This window comes from Cottoperca gobio, chromosome 20 (assembly GCF_900634415.1).
Source record: "Cottoperca gobio chromosome 20, fCotGob3.1, whole genome shotgun sequence".
Lineage (NCBI taxonomy): Eukaryota > Metazoa > Chordata > Actinopteri > Perciformes > Bovichtidae > Cottoperca > Cottoperca gobio.
The window spans coordinates 12908548-12936452 of NC_041374.1; the positions used below are offsets into that span (position 1 = coordinate 12908548).

Sequence of the window (27905 nt, forward strand, 5' to 3'; positions counted from 1 at the left end):
AGAATTGAGTGAAGTTTGATATGTAAATCCTTAGGGTAATATTTAAAGTAATTGGACATAAAACTTCTAAGTAGTAGAATTAAGAAATGTATATCTCTCATTTTGGTTAAACATCCCATCATACTCCAACCCTAAAAACCTTACACTCTATAGAGTTCTGCTTTACTGTGACGAATGCATGAACATCTCTGTTTCAAATGAATTGGGCTTTTAAAGGCCCTGCTTACCTTTGCTCCACCCATACATGTGTCTCCACTTTTGCCTGATTAGACCTCTTCCCAGGATTGTGTGGGCGTTTCCACACTGTGTTTGAAATCTTCCTCTTTCACCTGTTGCACACAGGTGACTGTCATTAGCAGGAAATAGGTTCATTAACTATGTGTTCCAAACCTAAATCCAAGTCAATATATAATCAACATATAGTTGTAGTAACATAGTATAGTCTCATAGACTAACATTAATCCATTAAAACTCATGTCAATAAACCTTCCTCTTCTGCAACGTCTCACTGAACTTTAAATCATTTGACATTTTGACATATCACAGTAAAAAGCACAGGTGTAAGTAATACAATGCTAAAAATCTGAGATTTCTATTTTAGTATTTATTTTATTGAAGTTTTGTTTTGCTAACAGAATAAATGTTCTGTGGTTGATGGTGACTTTTATCAGTCAGAGACTAAAGACATTTAGTAGCCCACAGATATGACAGATAGTTCTGCATCCAGCCTGTATACAGTCTATGATAGCTGTATTCTACAATGTGAACATTCCCGATTTTATTCTGGAAGTATTTAAGGATAACTTCAGTATTTTTCAACCTGAAACCTATTATCCCATGTTTTTTAGTGACTAATGGGGGGGAATTTATTTTTTAATTGGTCCAGTATTGAGTGATGAGAAAGAAATAAAATTTTTGATTTACGTTTGGCTTGATCCAGCCTGTTTGTTATTGTGTCTCGCTCAAGGAGAAGTCTCGTTCTGAAATCTAGGGTAGTATCCACATTGTCGAATTCAGCTCAATATTCAGCCATGACATATTTTAGATAACACAAAGCTACGCTTTCTGTACTCCAACACCAATTAACTCTTCCGAGCTAGCACCACGGATGTATGAAGAGAACGGCTGGCACTTGCGTTTCTACCATTATCTTCAGGCAACACGTCACTAAGATGCACTTAAATTAATCAGATCTCGCTGCATGATCACACAAATTGTGTAAGAAGTCTAAGGAGATGATTGAATGGTCCACATCAGGCTCACTCCTCAAAATCAACCAACATTAATGTCCTATATCTCCAGATTTGGGACTGCACAGTAAGTATTTACCATAATGTCAAATAGTATCACATGCTCCGGTCTTCATTGATACTATTTCAGAGCCCTGATCTTGGTTTGTTTTCCTGTGATCTTTGTTTGTATAGCTGTATTATTACCAAAGTACTTGAGCCAGCTCAGCCAGCATTACTGTTTTAAACAGGATTATTTCTCAATCCTATTGTAATTCCATTCACAGAATTATCAGTTACATTTGGCTGTGGTTCCCAGTTACAGGTGCATCAATCCAGGAAAACGTTGTCATTGCCAAACTGTCACATCAAACCTTCTCTAAACTTGTGACGGTGGCGTCGGTTCCTCCTCCCTCCTGACTCGCTGGCATGAGAGCAGTATTTGACATCCATCAACCGGAGTTGAGCCCCGATGAAGTTTTACTCACTTTATATTTCAAACATTCCCTGCTCACAGCTGGAAAATCATCATGACTGCCAAGCATTTTGAAGAACTGGGATAAAGCATGATAAAGCTTGAGTCCCGATAGCTTAACTCTGAACCACAGCACAACATTTTCACTTCAGCAAGATGTCACCCCTCAGTGTCAATTCTCAATCACTTTGTCTCCCGCGCGTTGTCTCACTCTGCCGATGTGATGGGCCCCAGCGCTGCGTAAACACACTGTGCTGTTATTATGTGAATCACAAGGTAATGAAGAAGTCTACACAGCTATGGTCCTGCATATAGAAAATAAACCTTTTTGTTCTGGTAAGTTACACAATATTACTTCCACAGTATAACACAAAGTGCTGCAACAAATACTGCTTTTGTGAAGCCAAAAAACTATTTTCTGAGACTTTAGTTGTGGGGTAGTGTTGAAATGGATTGGTTTACGTATATTGTAAAGTTGTCAATGAGGAAAAAAGTAAAGAAAGACACACTGATAGTCTTGCACTTACATGATGTGGGTATAATTAATCTTCTTTAACTTACATTGTAAAGTCACCATGCCTTTTGAATATATATCAACCTCACTTAAAGATCATACACTGGATATTGCTTCTTCATGGCAATACATCTATCTTTAAAAATAACCTGTGTTTCCAAACACAACAGGAACTGACTATTTGACATTTCCCCCATGGAAAAAGGATACAACACCATTATGTTCCAGCCAGGTAAGGATCTTAGGCGTTAAATACTTAATCACTAGCAGGGAGATATATTACCCTGGTAACATCCCTGTGGAAACTCTCCGGTGTCCTGCTCTCCAAAGGAATCTGTACCTTTGAAAAATGGAGCCTTGAAAGTATTCATTAGTTAGCCGAGCATTGAGATTACCCTGCTAATGCTAGTGTGATTTACTGTAAAAGGCAAAATGTGGGACAGACGGGAAAAAAAAGCTTTTTACCTTCTCAAAAGAAGCATTTCTAAAGGAAAGTCGAACAACTTCAGTCAAGCTCCGTGAAGGCTTCTAGCTGAGTCGCAGCTTTAGTATCCATTAATGGACAAACTGTATGTCTAGTTTCAGTGTGGATAAACCACTCAGTGCCAGCTGTAGGAAAAAGAAACACTGATCAATAAGTGCTGTGTGCGGTTCAATAAGTGCATTGATCATCACACAAACAAACACATCACAACCATAGCGGGAAAAAGAGTGCTGGGTTAAGGTCAATACCTCTCAACCCGAGCAAGTGGACGTCTGCCTAGGCTTGTTTTCACTTGCCCTGTAACACATGATCAGTCGTGTGAAGAGCAGAAACTGAACATACATTAGCAGATAATGTTCAATACGTGAGACATGTCTACTGTCAGTTTGATTACTAAGAGATGATGCTGATGTAATGGATTCCAGGATTATAACAGATTGTTATTAAATTGTAAAGACATGCAAAGCCATCCATCAGTGATAATCTATTTTTAATTGATTGATGATGATTTAATTGATGTCTATCCTTTGACACCTTCCCGTTCCACATGACAGTCAGTGACATTATGAATTTATAATTCTTTGCCACATCGTTAGATAGACGAGGAAAAAAATATGTTGTTTTTTTTTGCAGAGGACACAACTCTTTATATGTTCAATACGCCATTCTCTTTAAAACATAGCTGTCCAGTCCAATGCCAAGGAAGTGCTTTCAGACTTGTGAAGTATTCTGGTGTCCTTCATGATATCGACAGGCAGTAGTTATTCAAAGAATCTCAGGGATAGAAACAGAAAAAAATATAGATCCAGAGATTTCTTTTGTCAAATGAAGACTAAGGCCGACTTGTCTGGCCTGAACAAATGGAAGCCTGGATATTCACTTTGAGAGCGAGCCAGGTACAAACAGTGGCGTCTATATCACAAAGTGGTTATAATGAATATTCTTGTACACATTATAGACTACTTTTTTGTAAAAGGGGTCGCTTATAGGGATGAACTCACAAAGAACGATCCCCCAACCCTGCCGGCCCCCTCAGCTCGACAGAGCTTTACAGCAACTCTCACTAAATCATACAGCTTGTTAAACTCCCCTGTGTGTTTAGGAATCACATGATGTGTATCCAGGTTTTTATTAGAGCCAATTATTTTTAACCATCTCAAAATGTCTGTCTGTGCCTTTGTGTGACGTCTGTGATGCGTTTGGCATAACAGCTACAGTATGACTCCAAAACACAAGAATGCAAGGATGGCGGATGGATAAAGAGCCCTATAATTTGCTTGATGCATCAGATGGCAATTTGGCTGAGGAGCAAATGGGAAAAGCCTCAAGTGTTGCTGCATGATCAAGGCATTATGTTTACTATACAGAACTGGTTGGAATAGATGAGAAAATGTACAGCTTTGCATCTTTTTGGACCGGAAGTCAAGAGTCCACCTCAGAGAAGTTTGTTCTCGTTGAGACGACGAGGAGACGTCCTCCACAAGAGTTGAGTTGTGTTCCTGGATTTGACACTCACCTTTTATCTGCACGAATCTGACGAAGACACTTGTCCCCTTAAACTACGGTGGCCTGAGAATTACACAAACAGTTGTTACATTCGAGATAATTACAGCATAGATTAAACGAAACATTCATTGCCTCCGAAGCTGAAATGCTTTCGTTGAGTTTTTGATTTCTCCACAGATAAATTTCACTGTTCTTGCCACAGGGCAGATATAAAAAATAACATTTCCCCTTTAAACACTTTTCACCAGTCATTCAGACAAAGCACATTACAGGAGGGAGATAATCCTGTGGCAGCGGATGGTTTGCTCTGAGGTATTTCGGTGATGCTTCATGGTTGGGTCATCCAACAGCTGCTGGAGGTGAGATTTCTGGGATGAAGTCCTCTCCCCGAACGACGTCAACTCTATTTTAATTCTCCACGCAGCATGGTGCATTGACACCTGGGCTGAACACATGGTTAAAATTAGGGCCACTGCAGGGGACCTTGACAAACAAGTGACTTTGACTGAATTTATCAGGGCGTCTCTGGAGTCACACACTTCTCACACACACAACAGTGGTGGAGGAAACAAGAGTTTAATTTGAGTTTGAGTTTTCTATCAGTGGTCAATTCATGTTTTAAAATGTACTTACATGTGAAGAATTCTGCTATCCATCTGCTTGACAAATAATAATAATAATAATAATAATAATAATAATAATAATAATAATAATAATAATAATAATAATAATAATAATAATAATAATACATTTTATTTATAAGCGCACTTTTCATTTGCGTAAACAAAACTCAAAGTGCTACAGAGTAAAAATTATGAGCAAAATATACATTTAAAAAAATTAAGTAAAAACATTTGATAGACAGACAAGACCACACTTTAAAATGGTTAAAGTCTAGCAAAATGCTCTGTTGAAAAGATGCATTCTTAGGCCTGTTTTAAAAGTATCCACAGTCTGTGGCGTCCTCAGATGTTCAGGGAGAGCATTCCACAGTCTGGGAGCGGCAGAGCAGAAGGTGCGATCTCCCATGGTTTTGAGCTTGGTCCTGGGGGGAAGGAGGAGGTTAGCCTTTACAGAACGGAGGTTTCTTGTGGAGGTTTGTGGGGTGAGCAGTTCTCTGAGGTAGGATGGAACATTTCCGTGAATGCACTGATGGGTGTAAAGGGAGATTTTATAATCAATCCTGAGTGAGACTGGGAGCCAGTGCAGTGATTTGAGGATGGGTGTCTCTCAGGATCCTAGCAGCGCTGTTCTGGATGTATTGCAGCTTCTGGATGTTTTTGCTAGGAATCCCGATGAGAAGTGCGTTGCAGTAGTCAAGTCTGTATGTTATTTAATTAATTCATATTGTCATCTTTATGATCCAAAACACTTTGAGTATCAAATAATAATAAGTTCTATATGCACTTTTAAATGTGTATTCATGCTACTACTAAGCATTAAAGAAGCATAAATAAGACAGCATCTCTTCATTAAATTAATAATAATAAAACAACAAATTAAATTAAATATTGAAGAAAAGACAGTTTTATTTTTTTAATAACCTTTGCATCTGCATTTGCAGCTAAAATGTAAATACTGTCTTTTTTTTTGCTTCAAAATTACACTGAAGATTTCTTTAAAGATGAAGTCTTGAATTAGATTATTTTTGGGGATTTGAATATGAAAAATCTGAAGCAATTACTTTGGTCACTTTGGTGATCTCAGTTAACACTGCTTAAGCTTAACACTGTCCGATTGAGAAGGAAAGACAACATACAAAACATATATCAGCTATTAGTGTAACAAACGGTCTCAAATTCTTTTATTTCCTCTGAGTCAAACTTAAAAAAAAACTAAAGGAGGGAGTCTGTTTAGCCCGAGCTGCGGCTTGAATATTTCAGGTTATGGATAAACTGTCGAGTGTCTGACAAGACCCACTATATAAACTTTGAACACAGGCTCTCCGGGAGACATCGATAGTTGTAAATATTTAATTCAGTGCCTCCGACAATGCATGCCACTGATACAAATCTTTATCAGATTGAATTCAAAATAAATAGCACGGAAATATCACCAAAGCTGATACACAGATTTCTGTGTGTCAGGGTGGCCTCGTTGGGGTTTCTGTTCCACAGATCGCATGTTAGTTCATCCAACGAGTCAGCACTTTATAACGTGTCGCATATTAAATGTTATATGATAGCACTAAAGTATGTAAAAGCTCTTTAAGTACACGCAGTGTTTTTATACAAGTCATAAACTAAGATTTCTAATAAGCAATGCAGTGATCACTTGGTTAAATATTGTGAAGTAAATAAACTCCTGATTGTATTGTGTCACATTTAATGATTATCACATGCACTCGTCCACCTCAATCTAAATGTATTATTGCACAACATGTATTTCTGCACAAATGTATAATGAGCACTATATTAGTTATGAATGAAGCACTGTAGGTTCTCTTCAAAGAGTTTCAGGTCCACCTCCATCTTGCCACCTACAAGACGGCCCACCAAGGGGCATAACCGCGCCAACATGGACCAATGAGGGACGACGACACCCTTCTGTAGAGAATATAGCAAAATGTTTAGGATGTTTTTGTACCACTTTCACTTGTACCAACAGACAGCTAACTGGCTCTTTATTGATTCGGACTGTGGACTTGGTGTGTGAAAGTGTCCTCGGCTGAGGGTATTTTTTGACATTGCTGTCATCATCACTTTAAATAAATAAGTATCTTGATCAACTAGAAGTTTACTGGATTCAATTGAAAGACTATCTCAGCGCCCTTTGGGCCTCAAAACCCAACAATATTAATAACAATTAAAGAATACTAATAGATTTGGAGATTATGGGTCCCTGGCCACAGTCATGAAAAAGAACCCCGTCACTACGACGGAGTCTTTTGACGACATTTTGAAGGTGAACCAGAACTCTCAGGTGCTGCTGTTAGTGCACAAACTGCAGCAGAACCACACTGACCCGCCGCTGCACAGATATTATACACAATACTACAGGAAACTATACACAATATTATAGGAAACTACAGCCTGAGATGTATCATGTTTTCTAGTTTTAAAGGTAATGCATTATTTTACAGGTCTGACAATTTATAATAATTAGCCAAAAATAATTTGGTATAAATTATGCTGAGAAAATGAATCACTTTACCAAAACTAATTGTTCATTTGAAGAAATGTCTTTGTAATTATTATGAATTTATTTAGAAATGGTGGACGTGCGGATCTGACAGCAACTACTTCCATCTATAATCTTAATGTGTCCACAAAGTCAGAAATTCACATCTCAGTTCAATAACCACTTGATTACGTACCTACCTGCGATCAACAAATGATCAACACAGTTTAATTTTTAAACTTTTATTCACTTAAATTTTCAAGTGTTAAAGCAAGAACAAAACATTTATAATGTCCTTTGGTGGGATTTTATTACACTTTATTTATACTGTATATGTAAACTGATATTCTTTGATGCCAGCACGTTGCCAATACAAAGGAAAATCAACTGCACAACTAAAAGTAATATTAACAAATAAAATAAGTGAATGAAAGAAAGGAAAGAAAAAGAAAACCATAAACAATTGCTTCTGCATTTGGATGTTTTAAATAGATACATTAAAGGTTGCCTTTTTTCAATCACATTTCGGCAGAGATACAAAAGGACTACATGACTCTTTTTTTGTTTGCTCTGTCGAGAGAAGAACTTGCAAATACACCGATGGTCTTCTATGCAACTCTCGTCTGCTCGGGTGAAAACTATCCTCGGACCATGATCGTGGGGAGCGTGGTGGCTCTAAGATAGAAAAAGAATCAGACGGCTTAGTTGGAGTATCTTTTTTGCAAGAGAGGAAAGGAGGGGGAGGGGGAGGGGCTTCTTACACATGTGCATCACTAACATCGGACAAAAGAATCTTTCAACCAACAAGGGTTTACAGAGTAACGTTCACGAAAGCACAGGTTTGTGGCAGCATGGCGGGGGGAGGGGGGGGGGGGTGAGAAAGAGCTCGGAGAAGAGACAGAAAGCTGGAGCGGGATGGACGTGGGCGAGGGTTTTGTGTCACAAAGTGGCAGTCCGGACAGATTTCCTTCTATCCACAATGCACTGACAGCAAAGAATGTTTCCTGTGTTTTCTCCTCTTTTTGTTTGTCATTGTGTTGAAGTATAACGTTTATGTTTCAGAGGCCAGTCTGCAGCCGTACAGCGGGGACAGTCTCTTTGAGATTTCTTGGGCGGCAGCAGTCCAGCCAACATTAACTCGCAGAAGCGTCCCGGGGGGATCGACGACCACCGCCGGCTCGTTTCGCAAGCTGATTGGTCGCAGCTGTTGTTGCCGTGGCAATAAGAGAGGAAGTGAACGAGTCTGTCATCATCAGTTATCCCCTCTCAAAGACCTGGAGTACCTGGTATGGCTTAGAAGGGGAGGGGGTCTCATTGTTCTTTGAACATTTTACTCTTATTAGGCAAACCTTTTTTTTAAATAATATCTGGCATTTTTAGAAGTATATGTTTTTTTCATTTCTATATATTCTTTGAAATTAAAAGTAAAGTTTTTGCACTCATGTGTCTGGCACATTCTCTTTATTGTCAGCGCGAGTGTCCATTGAGTCTGGCGGCGGAGAAGCTCAGTACAGTACAGTCCTGAAAGCTCAGGGCTGTTCTTCTTTAATGGTTGTTGATTATTTGAAAGGGGGGGTGGGAGGGTTAGAGTGGAGGCGGTGCGGAGTTCATCACTCCCACCAGGTCATGGGTCTCTTCAGAGTACGGCGGGCCAGCAGGAGGCCTCTCTCAGCAGCGCCGAGCCCAGCAGCAGCAGCAGCAGCCTAGAGGATGATGAAGGAGTCAGGGGGGGCTGGCCCGAGTTGGGGCCCCCACAGCCCCCCAGCTCCGTCTCACAGCGGGACTTCTCACACAGCAGGCCTGAGTAGTCTGAGGGACAGCTGCAGCGGACGTTGTTGACACACACTCCGCCATTTTGGCAGCGCAGGAGCTCGTTGTCACACACCCGGGCTGGTGGGAGCAATGCAAAAAACAGGAGAGAGGAATGAGAATCAAACATGCAGCAGAGTTTTGGGTGACACTTTACTTGAAACGTACTACGCTGCATCAAAAGCATATCATAATCAAATCAAATTAATTTCACATCATTTAATTATCTACTCAGCTGCCCCTTTAAAATGAAGCTTAAATCATCTCTGAGGGGAAATAAGGAATTCTCTCTGATTCCAACAAATCAGAAAGTGACTAAATGTTTTCTTCAAGTAAAGTGTGACCACATCTTATTCCAGCTTTGAGTTAGCTGAACCTTCACAGGAATAGTTTAACATTTTGGGAAATAGGCTTATTCTATCGATACCACTCTCACACCTGTACGCTAAATGTGGAGCGAGAGACAGCAGCCGCTTAGCTTAGCTTAGCTTAGCTTAGCTTAGTTTTATCACTTTTGTTTAATCGGTAAAAAAATTAAAGTGTAAAAACAATATTTTGCTGTTTATCTTTTTGGAATCTCTGCGAGTTGCTTAGTAACTTATCCAAGCCAAAAACAGTCACACTGGCAAATTGACGTTTTCTAATCGGCTGCTGCCCCGTACTTCATATTTACAGATTGAGTGGTATCAATATTCTCTTATTACTGTCAGCAAGAAAACAAAGAAGCAGATTTCCTAAAATGTTGAACTATTGCTTCAACTTTTCATTATGCAACATTACATTTAAAGAAAAACCTGATATATATAGTAAACTTTTTTTATTTATTCTACATTCATGCAACAAATCAATGACCTATTTTTTGACCATAAGTAACATGTATGAAATATATATATTATTCTTCACTCAACTCTTCAGCGCATGCATCATAATTACATCAGGTAACATTTATATCAGATATCATGTTAGTAATGTTAGTATAAATCTGTGGGTAGAAGCACACGTTAAAGCCACCACGTGCGGAATTTGAATAATTCAACCTTTGGCACCCCCAGTGGTAGTATATATATATATATATATATAAATATATATATAAAAAAGAAAATTAATTTACACAGGATTGTCTCATTTTTCTACATTGACAAACTCATGCCATCACGTTCATTTTAAAGGTGGCTAATAACATCAAAAATATACAAATAGTGGGTTTAAAGGGCTCTTTTATCAAACCTGCTTCAAGTTAATGTGATGACAAACCAATATTTTAAACTTCCCTTCAAGAATTTAACACCAGTTTACATATATTCACATTTTTGTAGTATACAGAAGAAAAAAAACTCACATCCTCCAATAATATTAGGACATGCAAACAAACATTATGGTACCATAAAAAGTAAAATAAAATAAAAAAGATCATCTTTTATAATGTAAATGTAACAAAGTTTATTCTTTAAGCTTCGTCCCATCAGTGATGCTGCTGCACAGAAAACCTCAAAGCTTGACAGGCTTTCCCCCAAACAGCACCGTCTTTAGACAAACTGAACGTCAGGTGAAAATTGGTGTATATTTAGAGCTGGGACACAGAGGCCACTCTATTCCCAGTGGAGGCAAGCTGTCAAGCAAGCTGGAGGCAAACAAAGCAGCGCCGCACAAACTAATAAACCAACAGAGACAAATAAACAGTGGTAAACACAGAGGCCACTTCTGCCTATTTCAGTCCGTTATGGGAGTGGAAAACAATGTGGTGAGCAATCTATGAACTCTATGGGACATAAATATCACAATAACAAATATCAGGCCTCTCTCCTAATACTTAGGATTGGATGCATGTCTTCTCCCAGGAATAACCAAATAGGGCTTTGATGGGAGGCTTATTAAGAAACATTGACTCTACGAATCCTATTTGTGCCACGTCTGTTCTGTGGGAGAGAGAGCTGCTGTTTGGCTCAGCAGGTTTCGCTTCAGGCCACTGCTCACCAATTACCATGCACAGCTAGATCTAAATAAGACACCTGAACTCTATCTTTGTCTTTTTTGTCTCCAAATTACATATCAATTTCAGGACCAATTGAACCACTCAGCAGAAACTAAAGTAATGAGTCAATATATAAAACTACAAGCACTGTTTCTTTCTTTGGAACGCCATTGTTCACCTGCTTTTCTCCTCTCGATAAAGCAGCTAAACGTGGCAATAAAAATATCTCCTTCAAGATGACAAGTAGGAGCAACGTATTAATTAAAGACTCATGTTTTCCCCTTTGAGGCCTCGATATGATCAGTACACAGGAGAGACTCCTTTAATTAATTAGACAAAGACCTTTCACCTTGTCCGTCTTCCCTCGCCTTGCTTTCATGATAAAATGCTAACATTTCTAAACATGTTCAGAGTGGTTTTTATTCCTTCTGTGCTTTAAATGTATCATACAAACTCTTGGAATGATGTTCAAGACATCAGTGTGCAGACACACTGATTGAAAGTAAAACAAGGTCAAAAAGGTCAACCATGTGCAACAGGCTAGAACCTGAGGGACCTTGAAGCTATGCTCAAACTATGCTAGTTGGATATGGATGTATGTAGCGTTCTTCTGCACCTCAACATAAAGGAGATGTGACTCAAAAAGAGCTTTGAGACGACAGCATCTCGTGTCTAAAGGTCCTGTCACACATATCTGTATGGCAGAAACATGCCGTGTGTTAGAGTCCAAATACGTCCAATTCTTCCACAGCGGTGTTGTAGCTGACATATACATAATGAATACATGACTAATTATTATACGTATGTCAAACATTGATAGCTTATCACTTACTTATTTAAAACGGATCAGAGCGTCTGGCCAACGCAGCTGGAAAAGTGCCGTCTGGTTCACGTCATGCTGATGCTGGAGAACGGCTAACATGCTGAACGCTAGCTGTACTGTAGAAACACGTTTAATAAGTTACTCCGTCGTCAGGCATCATCTTAATAGGGTAGGAATAGGTTATCCACTCGTTATCAATAAATTGGCTGTAGGGTTCACCATCAACCGACATAGCCTATATCTAACGTACCTCTAACGTAGTCACGTAGGTATTTACGTACTATATTTACGTAGGTAAATATTCACGTTCGTATTCCGTATTCACGTCTAACGTCACGTAACGTCTGCATATCTTATGAAACACACGTCGGGTACGTCCGGTAATTGTGAACATGCTCAAAACATCAGCGTTCAACAACGCACCCCAGCGTAACACCGCATGCTCTTAACAAACACTACTTATATATATATTTTGTATAGGCTATATTTTTGAAAAATTCTGCATTTGCTGGGTATTCGTCTGATACATTTTGTATAAGTAAGTGATGCTCTATCAATAGGTTAGAAATGCGTATCTGTATATGTTCACTTTCTCCGATCCGATGAAAAGTTGGACGTATTTGGACTTGAATGTTCATATACGCCAGCATACGTTTCTGCCATACGGATACATGTGACAGGGCCTTTAGTTGGAAGACAATACAACCCTGACCTGTTAAAGTCTCTAACAGCATGAAGAGCAGCTTTCAGCAGTGACTAGTCCACATTGTTAATTACAGAATGAAGTAACGTTCTGGTGATTATATTACATTCATCTCCAAATCAAGTGGGTTGAATCGTGTTGTTTTAGCAGCAATCAGAACAATCTGAGCTAAATCAACCTATTGCTAAGTTGAGCTGGTGGTCAACAAACACTGTGACTCCAGGGTCAAACAAGGTCATCCTGTTAGTGAATATGAATTCAGTTGCATTGCTTTAGAAATAAATGTTGACTCACAATAGCTACTGTATGTTGTGGAAAGGCTCACTGCTAATAGCTATCTTCAGCAGCATCTTCTCCTCAGGTTGCATTTAGAAACGGTTCATTGTCATCCAGGAAGTAGGCTTAGCCAAAATAAAGTGGGAACAATTGCTTTCTTTTAGAAGTGGAAAGACAGAGAGGTATTTCATTCATAAAGACAATGTAGTTATTTTCTACTGACTTTCAGCAGTTTCCAATAAGGGGCTGGCTTGATGTGTATTATGTTTACATATAGATACAGAGAGTGTATCTTCATTTTAAGGTGAACCACTACTTTAAATATGAATTATGCATGAAGCTCAACACTTCATAGCACAGTTGACTTCAAAGTAAAGATCAGGTAATGGCCGCCCCCTGCAGACACTAAGCAACACACAAGTAAAAAATAAAACAGAGATATAGATTTTTTAAAACATCAGTAGCAATTTTATCAAAGATGTATAACAGGGTCAATAGTAAAGGTGCTGTAACACTGTGAATGGGAGAGCAACACCTGAGGGCAAAGAAAGTACCAGCAGAGTGCATTATGTTTTTAATTCACTAAAGATAGTTTTCTAAAGACGAGTGACGAATTGTGTTGAAAGTCTGAAAACTCAATTTGGTGAGGATGAATTCTTCTGAGAGCTCAGCACCTTATCTCTCTCCAATCTCTCAAATTAACCGTTTCTCGGCATGTAAACAGAGCCAGCACAGGCAATAAATGACAAGATTTGTAACGTTTGCTTTTGATATGAGTGATAATATTTAGAGAGGGGACCGATGAACTAGGTGTGCCTGTCTGGGACTGTGATGTGTTTGACAAGAGATTTGAGTTTTAATTGCATTCTTCAGTCTGCATGCAGATAGAGTCCTGTCCATAAATACTGCGGCAGAGAGGAAGCAAGTGGAGGTCAAGACTGAAAAGTTTTCAAACTATTTCAGTCGAAGAATAAAGAAAGAATAAGTAGCTCCTGGGGCAGGAATTGTTTCAGGGGTTTAAATTCCCATACAAAACGGTCTTTTTAAGTTATTGCCGGAGCAGTAAGGGGTTTATTTTAACTAAGAAAACAACAATACATGAAGAAATCCATAGCAGAGGCAAATAAATCCACATTTCTCCACTGCAATGCAAGCAGGGCTCTCATCTCTGCAGATTTTCGGTATAGTTGAGTGTTCTTCTGTTTCTCTAATACCTATCACACATGTGGTGGGCAGTACCATGTTGGATTTATTCCATTACATGTACTTGATTAATTTTTTTATAGATTTAATCTTTTGCCGAATATTTTTTACTCTTTTACTTTTGTGAATATTTTTATTTTTTTCTTAAGTTAATATTTTCTTTTTTTCTTTTAAGATATTAAACATACTTTGTCATGTGTCTGGTTCTGGATATGGCACTTTAAATTGATTCATTGACTCGTTTCTGCTTAAAAACATGTTTCCTTTCTTTTTTACTTTGCTTGTTACCTGTAAACATTTAATTACTGCTGTTGTACAGCTCAGCATTGTTAGTGTTCTGCTGAGTAGTGAGTTTATATATAAATGTATCATTAGATGGCATGTGATGTGAGCCATGTACTGTAGCAAACATATGCCTTCCCCTCTACCTTTTGTGTAGAAACAGGTGTGTGTGCTGACAGTGTGTATTCACACTATACACTCTGAATATATTAGTCAAGCACAGTGCATTTTAATGAACATCCATCTGTGTCAAAAACTGCTAAATTAAACAGATTATTCATTTCACACTGAATTTAAATCATAAAGTTCCTGACACTTTTTTGTTGCAGGCTAAAAAAGGCCAAGTCGTATTGGTATTGCTGTGTATACTGCATCCTATACTCCAACCTTTCTGCACCATAGACCGGTTTCATTCAAGACAATCTTTCTACGGACCAGGCATAACAAAACACACAATAAAGTGCAGAACATATAATTTAATTATTACATCAATGTAATTATTCCATTTTATATAATGCACTTTATTGATATTATTATTACATTGTAATATATATATATAATACCAAAAGAAAACTTTTATAATTTCTGTGCGGTGCGGTACCAAATGCTCCACGGCCCGGTACTGGTACCCGGCGCTTCATCTTTTCACAAAGTGTATGTTGTGCAGTTATTGTTCTGTGCCTGCGTTGGGTGTTTTCATGACCGGTCCCATTCACATACAATTGGATCAAAACATATTTCAGGCTCCATAATTGGATAAATTCGTCGTAGGAAGCAGACACAACTTTTCACCAATTGCTGACATTCTTCATGATAATATTACACTAGCTATCACCTTACATCCACAGGAAGAAATAGAGGCCATCACAATAAATCAATCCCTCAAAATCATGACACCTTACAATGTTGATCCGCCTTATTAATGACGCCCTTGTTAGCTAGGACAGAGATTAATGTTGAGCTACATGAGGAAGGCATATAGATGTCACCACCATGAGGAAAAGTTCTATTCATCTGAAGTAACTTGATCACAGTTACAAACAATGACACAAAGATCCATTACGGTTGATTAGATTCTAATTATCAGCAATTATTAGCTGGTCTGACAATAAGTTATGTGAGTTTATGACCAGCACAAGACAAGTAAGATTGTTCCAAAGAGGCCAAATCATCTATTCTCAAACTTCAAATGATTAAGTCAACAACACACAGCATAAACAGTGTCTGCAGTGGTGATTTTGTTTCTCAAAGTTCTGTTTTTAACTGTCAAAGAGTTCAAATCCTTCCTCATGAGGTGTATCGATACCTTCTGTGGAAAGATTGGTGACATTTGAAGACAAACGACTACACAGGCCATGCATTGTAAAATGGCCGGGGGAAATATAAATGGTAGATAGTAATAAATGGGCTGGAACTGAAAATGACCTGCATTCTCCTTTGAAAAATGTTAGTGTTGGATGACATTGTCCTGTTGTGGATCAGCGAGGGGGGTGATGGCTACTCAAACAGATCACAGGCAGCATGTCAAGCAGTCAATATTGACTCAGCTGTTGTTTTGTTGGTGTGCGACATGGCTGGATAACTGAGTTACCGAGCAGCATGCGTCCTGCCATGCCATTGCCTTTTCTCTATTCGAGCCATATAGGGCACCTGCTGATATTACATTGTTAACGCAGCTGCAGCAAGTGTGAATTGCAGGTTCAGTTAGCGAATCGGATGGCTTAGTATATTGGGTTAGCTCATGTTATGGGTTGGGTCTGTATTTGTGAAGGAAGCTGGGCAGTCCTTCGCATGTGCAGTACATTCTACCAGCCAAAGCTCAGGAATCACAGAGAGAGTAGAAATCAGAGAGAGAGAGCAGAGAGAGACAGAGCTGAGGAGGAGAACAGTCAGGAGCTGCATGAGGTTTGTGGTTTTACTTACATTTGCAGCCATCGTCCCACAAATATCCAGGTAGACACTGCTGACACTTAGGCCCTGTAGTGCCCTCCTTACATATACAAAATCCTGTGCCATTACAGCGATCACTGACTGAGCCAAAGGGGTTACAATTACACTCTGGAAAAACAAGACACACACATACAGAGGCTGGAAACAGGGTGGTGCTTCGACTTCACGGCAATTTTTCACAGCGCTGACCACATTCCGTAATCTCAATCATTACAACAAGGTGTTTGTTCATTTCAACTGGTCAAAAATCTGAATAGATTTAAAGACTCATACAGAAAAAAATGCTACCATTTCAACTGTTATGGAGACAGAATGAGAAAAGAATGATTGACGCTAGATGCATGAACACTTTGTATTCATTACAGCATGTTTGTAAGTGTTGTAGAAATTACTTTACTGTTATATAGCTATACAAAGTGCAATGAGCAAATATGCAAAGCATCATCAGTAGCTTTGATATAAGATGAACAAAGTGGGCTAGTCTGTACATGCTTTTCTAAAATCTGATTCATTCATTCAGGTTCAGATAAGAAAAGGTGGAAAGAAGAGACAGAAAATGTGATGAGCACTTATCAGAAGGATAATAGCAAGAAGCAAAGACACAGTGAATGTTAAGGTTGTAGAGGAATGAGAGTATGGCACATTGAAATGGGCATTGTTGTAATATGTTCTTTAATTCTCCCTTATTATCAAACGGATGTAAATATTGTCTAAGAATTTGGCATGATCTTCAAAAGCCTCTTCATCATTAACAGAAGAGAACAAACAGTCATTAGCCACAATTCCATTTGGACTATCCTTAAAAAAACAACCTGTCAAGTCTCTGGTGTCCCACGCTCAGCTGACATTCCAGCTTCCAACAGCGAGTGGAGCACTCTGCAGTCAAAGTGACACCTACTCTGACAATCTCGGACCATCACATGGTACATTCTGCGGCTGAGCTGGCTGCACGTGGCTGCGCCCGAGTGACATCCGTGGGTCAGGCAAGAGGAGAGAGGTGACGGCAAGTGACAAACAGGGGGGTCAGTGAGAGAGAGGCAAGGTGAGGTCGAGTTTGGCACAAGGTAACGCCTTGGTGACTTCTAACGCCTTGTGATGGGATTCAGCTGCTACTCTTGAGGCCATTTCATGTAGGCCTATATGACATATGCACTTGTGTGGCACCTCTGACTGGCGGTGTGGCTTCCTTGCGACATTTCTCTCAGAACTCTTGTTGCTTGTCAGACTCCCCCCTCAGGACTCACAAGCGCATCTGGCACTGAGCACTGAGAACTCACACTCCATGTGCCAGCTAAAGAATCCAATAAGGAACCAAAGTATTGCCTTAGGGACTCGATGAAATGCAATTCTCCACACATTTTTTACATGTACGAAAAACAGATGATGCAGTGTATGAACCCCTGCATAAAGGTCATGGACAAAATAACAGAAACACCAGATGAAAATGGCCTTCACAGGCAAGTAATCTTAAAGTGAATACTAGTAATTGTATTTGTTGGTTTTTGGACAAGCATGAGGTTAGAAGCTAATTAGTAAAATGACATGTCCCTTGTATACAAATGATATAGTTCATTAGGATGACATTTTAAGAAAAAATGTTTTAGCATAAAGAGGAGAAACAGAAGGAAACAGCTAGCCTTTTTGTACGGATTAAACAAAGAACATATAATGTTTAAATCAATTGACTTTATATTTTCTAAACCTTTGGACTGACCCATGCTAGCTGTTTCCCCTCGTCTGTGCAAAGCTATGCTAACCTGCTGCTGGCTCCAGCTTCATGTTTATCCTACATACATGAGACTGTTTCAAGTGTTTCCATTAGTTTGTGAACATGCCTTCTTCTCTACTGTATACCTAATAGACAATTCTAGCTTTAAATCAATGCTTGGCTCACTTTATGCCCCTTAAATACAAGCTAGTAGCTACAAACCAACTTTGACATACTACGTTAATAAATACAAGCTAGCAGCTTGCTAACAGTAATACTATATCAACCCCAAATCTGTCTGCAGTTATTAAAACCATGCCTGAAAATCACTCAAGCATTATCATAGTGTGTGTCTGACTAAAGCTGAATGACGAGTGTCCTCCATAAAACACTCTACCATTGTGCGAAAGCAGAAGAAGCAAAACAGGAAGATGTGGAGACCACTGGAAGACATGGAGGCAGGAGGGTGTACAGATGATGAAGCGGTGGGGGGTGAAAGATGACACTTTCTCTGGTAATGAGTCAAAGACAAGAGGTGAGACAATGAAAGTGTTTGTGTGAAAGCAGGGTGGCAATGAAAGGGGCCGGTGGGGGACTAACCTATGCACACATTTTCATCGTCCAGTTCTGCCGAGGTATTGCGGTAGTAGCCCAGCTTGCATAGCTGGCAGTGCTGGCCCCTAGTGTTGTGCTTACAGCTCACGCAAATGACGGTGTTTAGCAGCTCGATGTAGCTGCATCGGTGGGAGTGGCTGAAGCACTCGCAGTCTTGCAAAGAGAGTGTGAAGGGAAGAGAAGGGAGAAAGAGAGAAAAAGAAAGAGAGAGACGCGGTAGGGAGTGTTGGCATTGTTGCTGTTGCTGCGAGGGCTACGGCGGAGGAGTTAGCAAAGAATTTGAGTGAGGCACCATGGCATGCAAGGATAAAAATGAAAACTTCGTTTTGAGGGAGGAGATGTTGGGAAAGTGATGAAAGTGAGTGTAAGTCATGATTAGTCTGACATGGGCACAGCCAGAGTTAGAAGACATCACATAAAAAAGCACGGCGTTAGTAGGACTCGAAGAGGTCACATCACTTCAAGCACACCACAACACGAGGCAAGGAAGGCTGCGGAATGATGACACAGAGACACGGTCACATCGGGAACACCACACAGCGTAAGGCAGGTCAAACCATGAATGAGATGGATCTTTCAACTCAGGGAATGGTATTGGGGAGTTTTTAAATTGTTGTGTAATTGATCTCTTGACTGTCATGGTCGATATGGTTTGAGTTAACAGGATGAAACTTTTAATGGCGGATCATTTTACAACCCTCTGTAAGGAAATGCATGACAAATTCCACATTTGTGTTTGTTTTGTTTGTTTTTGAAAGCTCTCAATAAGGCAAGTGATCATATGCATACGTTGCACTGGTTTGGTGAATCATAGCCTGCTATGCACTGTTATGTCATTCTTAATTAGATATTTGGAGTTGTTGACTGTAAAACCTCATGCTGCAGTCTATGATACTCCAGCCCTGCCCTAAGGGGCGCAGGATGGGAGGGGTGCAGCCCCAGCTCGGCTCTCTCTGAGTGAGCATCAGTCTGCCACACTGAGTGACCACTGACACCACGTGTCACAGCGTAGACAGATGTGATCCTTAAGCCTCACTGGCAGCCACTGGGACAGAAAGCCCACGGATCCAGAATAGGAGGGAGGCGGATGGGGCTTTCGTCCAAGGGATTGTGGTTATTAAGGATCTGTATTGAGGTCAGGTCTCTCTGTCCGGCTGCTAACAACCTGACTAGGTTCGGAAATGAAGGAGCAGCAAGTCTAGTCCACTCTTCACCTAAAGCAGAAAGTCTTGTCCAATAAGATCTTCTACATTAGATGCCTCACTCTCGCAGACGTACTCTCAGAAGACAAATAATCTCTCCTTTCCAAAAATAGGCTAAGGTTATAAATCATGCGCGCATGGGGAATAAAAAGTCTTGAGTCTCGGAAACACGTTTACCAAAAATAGTTGTAGTCCCAAGCACCCACTTTGTTTGTACTGAAAAAGATATGATTCCAGGGGACTTTTATAGTGTTTGTAAACAATTCCATAGATGAATGAACCCTCAATGTGCCCTGTACAGTGAGGGCCATCAGTCCAGAAATGAGCTGGAGATATGGAGACACAGTGCTCTAGCATTGGGTTAGTGCTACAAGGGTTAGGGGGCTTACAGTTAAACAGAAACATCAGTTCATACAAAGAGAATGCTTGGGTGTCATCTGGGGGGCAATGTATGAATTCCAGCTCCTACCTCGCTTGCTGTTTGCAACGTGGACAGAAGGGGCAGTGGATAATGCAACCTGAGGAGCTACTAGACAAATTAAAAGAAGAAACAAAAAAAACATGATATTGCAATTAAACATAAAACATGTAATGTCAGATAATTAATAATACTGAGCATCATGCTTAATAATAAATGTAACTGTAAAAAAAAAAAGAAAGAAACATACGCAATAATGATGAATGATGGCACTGGGAAATAAAGAGTGACTTTGCCAAGTGAAGTTGGCTGCATGTAGCAGCATCTGTTACAAAGGCCTTAAATGCAGAAGAATTTAAATATTATAGTTCCTCGTTTATGCTTCATTTCATTAACAAGTGCTTTGTATAATTCAAAAGCCTCTGTCTATGTTTCCCCGGACAGAAACTGTCCATTGACAAACTACCCTGCACCTCGGTGGAGGCCAGCCAAGAATTTTCACCCTATAAATTTGTGCACAGGAGCGTAGGCAAGGATACTGGCTAGCAGTGAACACATCAATCCCTCGATTCCTTTCCGGTCATAAAACAAACAGTGTGAAAAATAAATAATAGGTCTAGCCTCTGCCATTGTGCTGGGTGACACAAGCCTCCGACACACACTGTGTGTGCTTGGCTGCAGTCATGGAAACACAGAGCTGAGTGGTTGTGTGCTAGTTGTGCTAGGTGGATGCACATCACATCTGCACGATGGATTAGGCTGAGATGAGCCTAACATCAATCTGCATAAAAACCACAGTGATACCTCTTCGGCTTTTTTTCCTGTTATGTTAAGATAGGATGGAGAATCCCTGGATGCTCTGCACCTCATTAAAATCGAGTGTATATGTATAAACGTACAGTGCACACATTGAGAGGATAATGTACGCCACTGCAGCATGTTGTAACATGAGTGCCCCATGAATGCACAAGCCTCCACTGAAGGAGCCAAAACCCTTTATCATGAGCAAGACAAGCAGGCTGAGGATGTTTGCTTGGTTTGTCAGGAAAAGAACCACGATTGTAAAGGGGGAAGATACTCCCCACAAATACTCATAGCTACCAAAGAGTAATTGTTTGCTTCTATGCAAACACCCCGAGATAAATGAATCTGTGAAAAAACATAGTTGTTGCATATTCTTAGATGCCTACCTTCTTTTCGGTTAGCGACACCTAGGGATGACACATTCGGCCGAACTGCGTGCAATTGAGAGAAACCAGGAGTTATTCATGTGCACTTATGTGATGCACTTTACAAATAGGCTAAAGGGGGGGACTACGTGGTAGTGTACACACACAACTGGACACATGGACATGTCCAGCATGACTCAAATCAGTAAATCAGTAAACAGCAAATACAATGGGGCAGGGCTGATATGGACGAGCGAAGAGAATGCATCCAAAGGACCCATTAAGGACATTGGAGAGACGTTGTATGTAACTTCTGTGACTTCCATGGGCTTGCTGTGTATGTGTATGTTTATGGCAATGGCAATGACGAGTGAAAAACTGAAGACAAAAGATAAAACCCTCTTAAACTTAGTATTTCAGTCATGATTTATGCAAGCGAGTCTAAACTATGTATAGCAAATTAAGAAGTTAGGGGGCATTTTGTTTAATTCATCACATCGACTATGTGATCAATATCTAATTACAGTGTATTTCTGGTGGAGGAATAACAATGAATAAATAATGGCAGGTGTTGGGACTTGGAATGACGGACTGCTGTGGGTAGCATAACCTCATAATTACATACAAGTCCGTATTTCCGTGTCAGGGAAATACTTTGCGGTTGGAAATGGAGAGGACTCAAGCAAAGGGAGGAATACGGATACGTTTCCTCATCGTGCCCCTTTATCTCCTCACTTGATCTTTCTGTCTTTTTGCCCGTTGACTCATGAATCATGCAATCTTGGGTAAGTAACATCCAGTGGCACACCTTGGCAAGAAGCCTATCACCCTCCCTGTGCCTGAATCCAATACACGCCTGCTGTTCAGGCCGGATCATTTTAGAAATGCCTTTTTCACATAAGTTTGAATAATAATAATATTGGCTTCAAAAAAATGTTATACTTCTGCATTGGAATTAAATAATACATTAGCTTTGAGTTTAGCATGTCTACACACTGTGACACTCACTTTTTAGCCCCCCTAACAATACCACTCGTTGATTTTCAAAACAGCATGAAATAAAGACGATCATGCTGTCTCTCCTGTCTCATTCTTTTCTTTATCTCCCCCAAAAATGTTTTACAATGGATCCTGCTGAGGGATTGTGGCATCGGTGATGACTGCGGCATCTCCAGCGGGTAAAAGTCACTTGAGTTACTCGATGAGAGGCTCTTTGAATACGACAGATTAACAAATAAAGAGTTTAAGAAAAAGGGAGCACCACATCACCACTCAGGTTTTATATCTTGTAAATTGTCACGTCTCTTGTTTTTTTAATCTGAATTCAGATCCTTGCCTAGTTAAGCATTTAGCGGTGAAGCTGTTTGCTCAAAACCAAAACTGATTGGGAGGGCATGATCAATTAATCTGTGACAACCACACAACGTGTGCATTATTTGAGAAAAAATAAAACACACATGATCCAACCACACTGTCCGGAACTATAACCTCTAATTTGTAAAGTAAGTTCATTTTTAATTATTCCGTGTTGGCAATTGATTGGATGTAATACACATCTGGGTTTCATTAATTATTTTGTTATGGGGAATATTCAGGTTAGGCGAGCTAAATGAGTGGTGACGGATTTTAATCAATGCCATACTCATAATGAAATGCAATCTTGCGGAGTCAGAATTGTTTTTTTATATATCAATTTCATTTTAATGATCCGCATTAGGCAATTCTGCCTGGCTTAATAAACTTGAAATAGAATTGAGAAAAGTCAATAAGGAATTCAATTGCATTAAAACAACAGCAGGAGAAATGCTGTGCTTTCTTTCTTCCTTCACAATAGCTTCGCTTCTAGTCCACTTAACAACCTCATGGACCTCCTAGCCTTTTTTTTGTCCACTCTATTTTTACTTTATCAATAACTTAGACATGATATTGGTTTGTGTTTGCATTGAAAACAGCCTCATCCTCTTCAGTGAGTTGAGTTTTTAGTGTTGTGCCGGTTCTTTGGGAGGCTGCAGTGACAAAGCAGCCATTCGTGTGAAGAACTCTAAATCCCTGAGGGCCAATCTGGATGAGAAGTGAGGACTTTGGTTTGTCAAAGTGCCCTTTCTACATCACTCTCCCCCCAAAAGAAAAAAACCATACGCTCACACACACATCCACACACTTTTCAACATGCACACTATCCCTGTAAAGGATTTGAGGACAGCCTTTGAACATGGTCTGGCCTGGCATTTGGATGGGACGTAGAGGAGTGAGGTGAATATGTAGGCATGTATATACAGCATGTATGAGGCGCATGCACACACTAAAGTCTCGTCAGGCCATGCTTAAATTAGACACATACTTTCTAAGGTGTGAGGAGTTGGTGAGGGAGGCAAGCAGTTGAATATTGGGGGGGGGGGGGGGGGGGGGGGGTTTGGTCTTCTTGGCCACATGTCCATTTCTGACTCATGACATAGCATCAGACTTTGCAACCAGTGTTCCCTTCCACTCTAAAGCCTGATTAAAAACCACCTGGGAATAATCTGTTTTCACACAGCAGGTTTTGGGAAACTTGCCCAGCAATCATCTTAGCCCTTAAACGATGAAGTGTGCATGTGTCGTCCACGAGTCCTGGCTTGGCTTGGTAACACTGTAACACTTAGGAATTAACTAGATATTGAGTGAAAGTAGCCACTAGCATTATAAAACAATTTATTTTATTTTGTATATATCTAAATCTACACACAATTTCATGAAAGCCAGTAACAATATCTTACTACTAAAGGTCAATTGTCTTATTTTAGATGAAGAAAATAGACTTCATAACTCATTCCAGTGTATGCTAAAGTGTTAGCATGGAGTACCAGAGCCGACAATATAGCAGTTGCAGTATAGGTGACTTTAAATTGAACTGTCTTTATAATCATTTCACAGGCAAGTTGATCATTTTTAATTTATCAAGAACGTGCATGTCTCTTTAACCCTAAGCCAAACTATGTGGGTCCCGGATCAGACAAGAAGGGGGCAATTTACTAATCAATCTGCTGGGAACAGAGGATATTCACTAAGAACAGGGCAGTGAGAAAAAAGATAAAGAGAATTGAGCCAGGCTGTGAATGCACTTTGACTTGTTCAATACAGTGCTCCAACATGGTTCCTGCATCACACGGTCTTCCAGGCAGCGGTAACTTGAGACATGGCACCTCTCTTCTTCCTTCCTCTCCTGAGGGGCTACTGGTTGACGAAGATAATACCAGCCGAGGTGCTTGCGGCTTATATTAAAATGACCTCCTGTGACATTATACTGCCAGAGACGTCTTTGCACTTTAATAAAATCGAGATGCCATTTATTTATAATGCATGGGAGAGAAAAAAAATGACATTCTGCATGCCGAGCAAGTGTTATCTGGTTGAGTTGAGTCTGGATAAAGTAAATTAATATGCCCACATCATGTCGGTATAGCCCTCAGCTATTGCTTATCTGTTTTCCCCCAAAACAGGGTAAGTCAACAGTTGTTGATCTTCTGCAGGACGATTGGAATCAGAAATGGACACTTGGCACAAAGTTCAGGGTTGTGTGGTAAATGGTGGCACAATACACAAAGCAAAGCATCAAGCATTCATATAGTTACTTTGTAACTTGTACTTACTAACTGGACCAATGTTATTAACAATACCTGAAAGAGAGAAAGAGAAAAACACAATTAAAATTAAGGAACAAAATTGTCTTCAGGGCAACATTTCTCCTAGCAGTGTTTTGTTAGTGCTGCCATCTTCCCTCACAGTTGATTAAGTTCCCACCCCAACACTTGTGATTTATTTCATGAGCTATAAACTTGAAACTAGAGACCGTCTTACAATGGGATCACACCAGCTGCAACGCCAAATCAGGCGGAAAGTGACCTCTTCCTTGCTTCCTGCGCCCTTGCTCAAACAACACCTATCTTCAAACTTTATTTTATTTATTTCTAGACTTTATTTTGATCTCAACACCACACCTGTAAACCTTTGTTACACCAAATCACGCTGGGTTGGCAGCGTCGCTGTCATGGCTGGTGATAACTCATAGTCTGAGACTGTGGCATCTAAAGTAAAGTTAGTCTTCATTATGATTAGAAAGTGTTGTCTGCTGGACGTTAAGCTTCACAATTCTTTGGTTTCTTCTGGTTTCCTCCATTATTTCAGCTTTGATGTCCCTGTTGTTGCCATGAAAGGTCATTGCTGCCCTCTCCCACAGCAAAGTGTACACATCTGAAAATATCCCCAAATCAATGAAAAACCAATTTCAGCAAACACCACAGGCTCACAGAAAGACTATAATATTTGAGTCATTTTGAAGTTAAAAAGTTGCATTCCTCTTAAAGGCACGCTCGTCTTTGAAACATGTTTTGCCAAAACAGAATCTCATGCATACAAATACACAATCACACACACAACATGTCAAATGACATCATAGATGGGAAACTCTGCCTCTGATGCCATAGGAGGACATGTCTTAACCTGCTGCCTGCCTGTTCATCCTTCCATCAAGCAATGCCTTGTGCCAGACAGCCACTGAGCAGATAATACAGTCTGTCTCATCCCCATGGTGACCAGATATTTTCCACACCAGGATGTTGCCTGGCTGTAGATCTGAGGAGATTGAGACATTCAGATGGTGAAAAGAACGTCTTAAGAAGCCAATGGTCTAAAAACAGACATCTTGGTGTGAGTCTTAGTTAGGACTGTGGCGCCTTCAGACACAATGAAACAAAGACGACGTTAAAAAGCACTTTCCCTCTGATTGCATCTGTGTGCTTGAAAGGAACGTGAACACACTGGCGCTGTATTTTCGGTTGCCATTTGTATTCTGAGGAATTTGCTTTCAGGAGATCGACGCCAGCTCCACTTTTTCTAATCATCTGTTTGGACGCAGGCCCTCCCTCCCATTCACTCCATCCTCTGCCCTCAATAAGGCGGCCTGCCCACAAAAACAAATCACCCCCTCACAATGGGAAGTGGAAGCATGCTGGGCAATAGCCGAAATGCGCCCACGTGAACTAAAGAGGAAGAAATTAAATAAATAGGGTGCTTTCCTCCACTCTACCTTACATCTCTTCTGTCCTCAGCTTAACACCACACCTTCAGCTGAGAAAGCCGAGGAGGCATCTGGGCAGGATGTTTGGTTGGGCCTTTCATCTAATGGAGTCGTCACAAAATATATCCAAGTACTCAGGGGAAACGTGAGGATTTCCTGAGTGTGTGCATGTGTTTGTGTATGTGGACTTTGATCAAACTCCTGTCATTCAATCACTTTTCCTCTGATCTCTGCCTACAAGCTGTAGGAGCCAAATGTGTGACCTATCTGAGAGCTGTGAAGTGCAGGAGGCTAGGCTGACATATGGAGGAGTAGCGTAATGGTGGTCAAACCTCAAGGGGGCAGGCAGATGGTAACCAGAAAGGACAAGGGCAAGGACAATCCCCTAATTCACAAAGTGCAGTTTGATTTGGCAGCATTGGTTCTGAGTGTCACAATACGTATTGATACAACAGAACAGTGAATAATATACTGTGGAAACTAAATGTAATTCTGTGTCAATGTATCAACATGATAGAGCGTTTGACTGTTCAGGCTTTGTGAAGGATAATACTAATACAAGTTGGAATACAGTTCTCTGTATCAGAAACTTTAATATTGGTCATTTAAACAATTTCTTTCCGGGCTGACTGTCAAAAACCCCAAATTATATAAATATTACTATTCATGCTATTACTGCTAATTACTAGAAAATAACTGAATCATGCCTGTCACGTTTCAAGTTTTTTTTTGTGTACTAAAATACTTATCTATGTAATAAATAACTTTTTAGCTCTTTAACTGAACTATGAAAAGAGACAAAAAACAGTAACACAGTGCTAAAAAGGATAATAATAATAATAATAATAATAATAATAATAATAATAATAATAATAATACACTATCTAGATCTAGTCTGGCTGCACACTGTGCTGCACTGCACAACTGTACCAACTGTACCAACTGTACCAGCTGTAACAACTGTACAACTGTACAAACTGTACCAACTGTACCAGCTGTAACAACTGTACCAACTGTACCAACTGTACAAACTGTACAAACTGTACCAGCTGTAACAACTGTACCAACTGTACCAACTGTACAAACTGTACAAACTGTACCAGCTGTATCAACTGTACCAGCTGTACAACTGTACCAACTGTACCAGCTGTAACAACTATACAAACTGTACCAGCTGTAACAACTATACAAACTGTACCAGCTGTAACAACTATACAAACTGTACAAACTGTACAAACTGTACCAACTGTACCAGCTGTATCAACTGTACCAGCTGTACAACTGTACAAACTGTACCAGCTGTACAAACTGTACCAACTGTACCAGCTGTAACAACTATACAAACTGTACAAACTGTACAAACTGTACCAACTGTACCAGCTGTATTGACT

General features: G+C 40.0%; 1 protein-coding gene across 8 annotated transcripts in view; it reads right to left on the bottom strand.

The window, feature by feature from the left end:
• Positions 1 to 7941: 7941 nt before the first annotated feature.
• The window catches only part of ntng1a (netrin g1a), a 92520-nt gene continuing 72556 nt past the window's right edge, over positions 7942 to 27905 (bottom strand). For 2 of the 8 annotated variants that reach the window (XM_029458034.1, XM_029458035.1), the window contains exons 5-8: positions 25088 to 25114; positions 18655 to 18822; positions 16320 to 16454; positions 7942 to 9218 (exon numbers count right to left, since the gene is read on the bottom strand). In XM_029458034.1, the coding sequence (XP_029313894.1) occupies positions 8965 to 9218; positions 16320 to 16454; positions 18655 to 18822; positions 25088 to 25114 (584 nt within the window). In that variant the 3' untranslated portion in view covers positions 7942 to 8964. Of the gene's footprint in view, positions 9219 to 16319; positions 16455 to 18654; positions 18823 to 20340; positions 20401 to 21479; positions 21525 to 25087; positions 25115 to 27905 lie in introns of all 8 variants that reach the window. The other 6 variants (XM_029458041.1, XM_029458036.1, XM_029458037.1 and 3 more) reach the window with 6 other exon arrangements.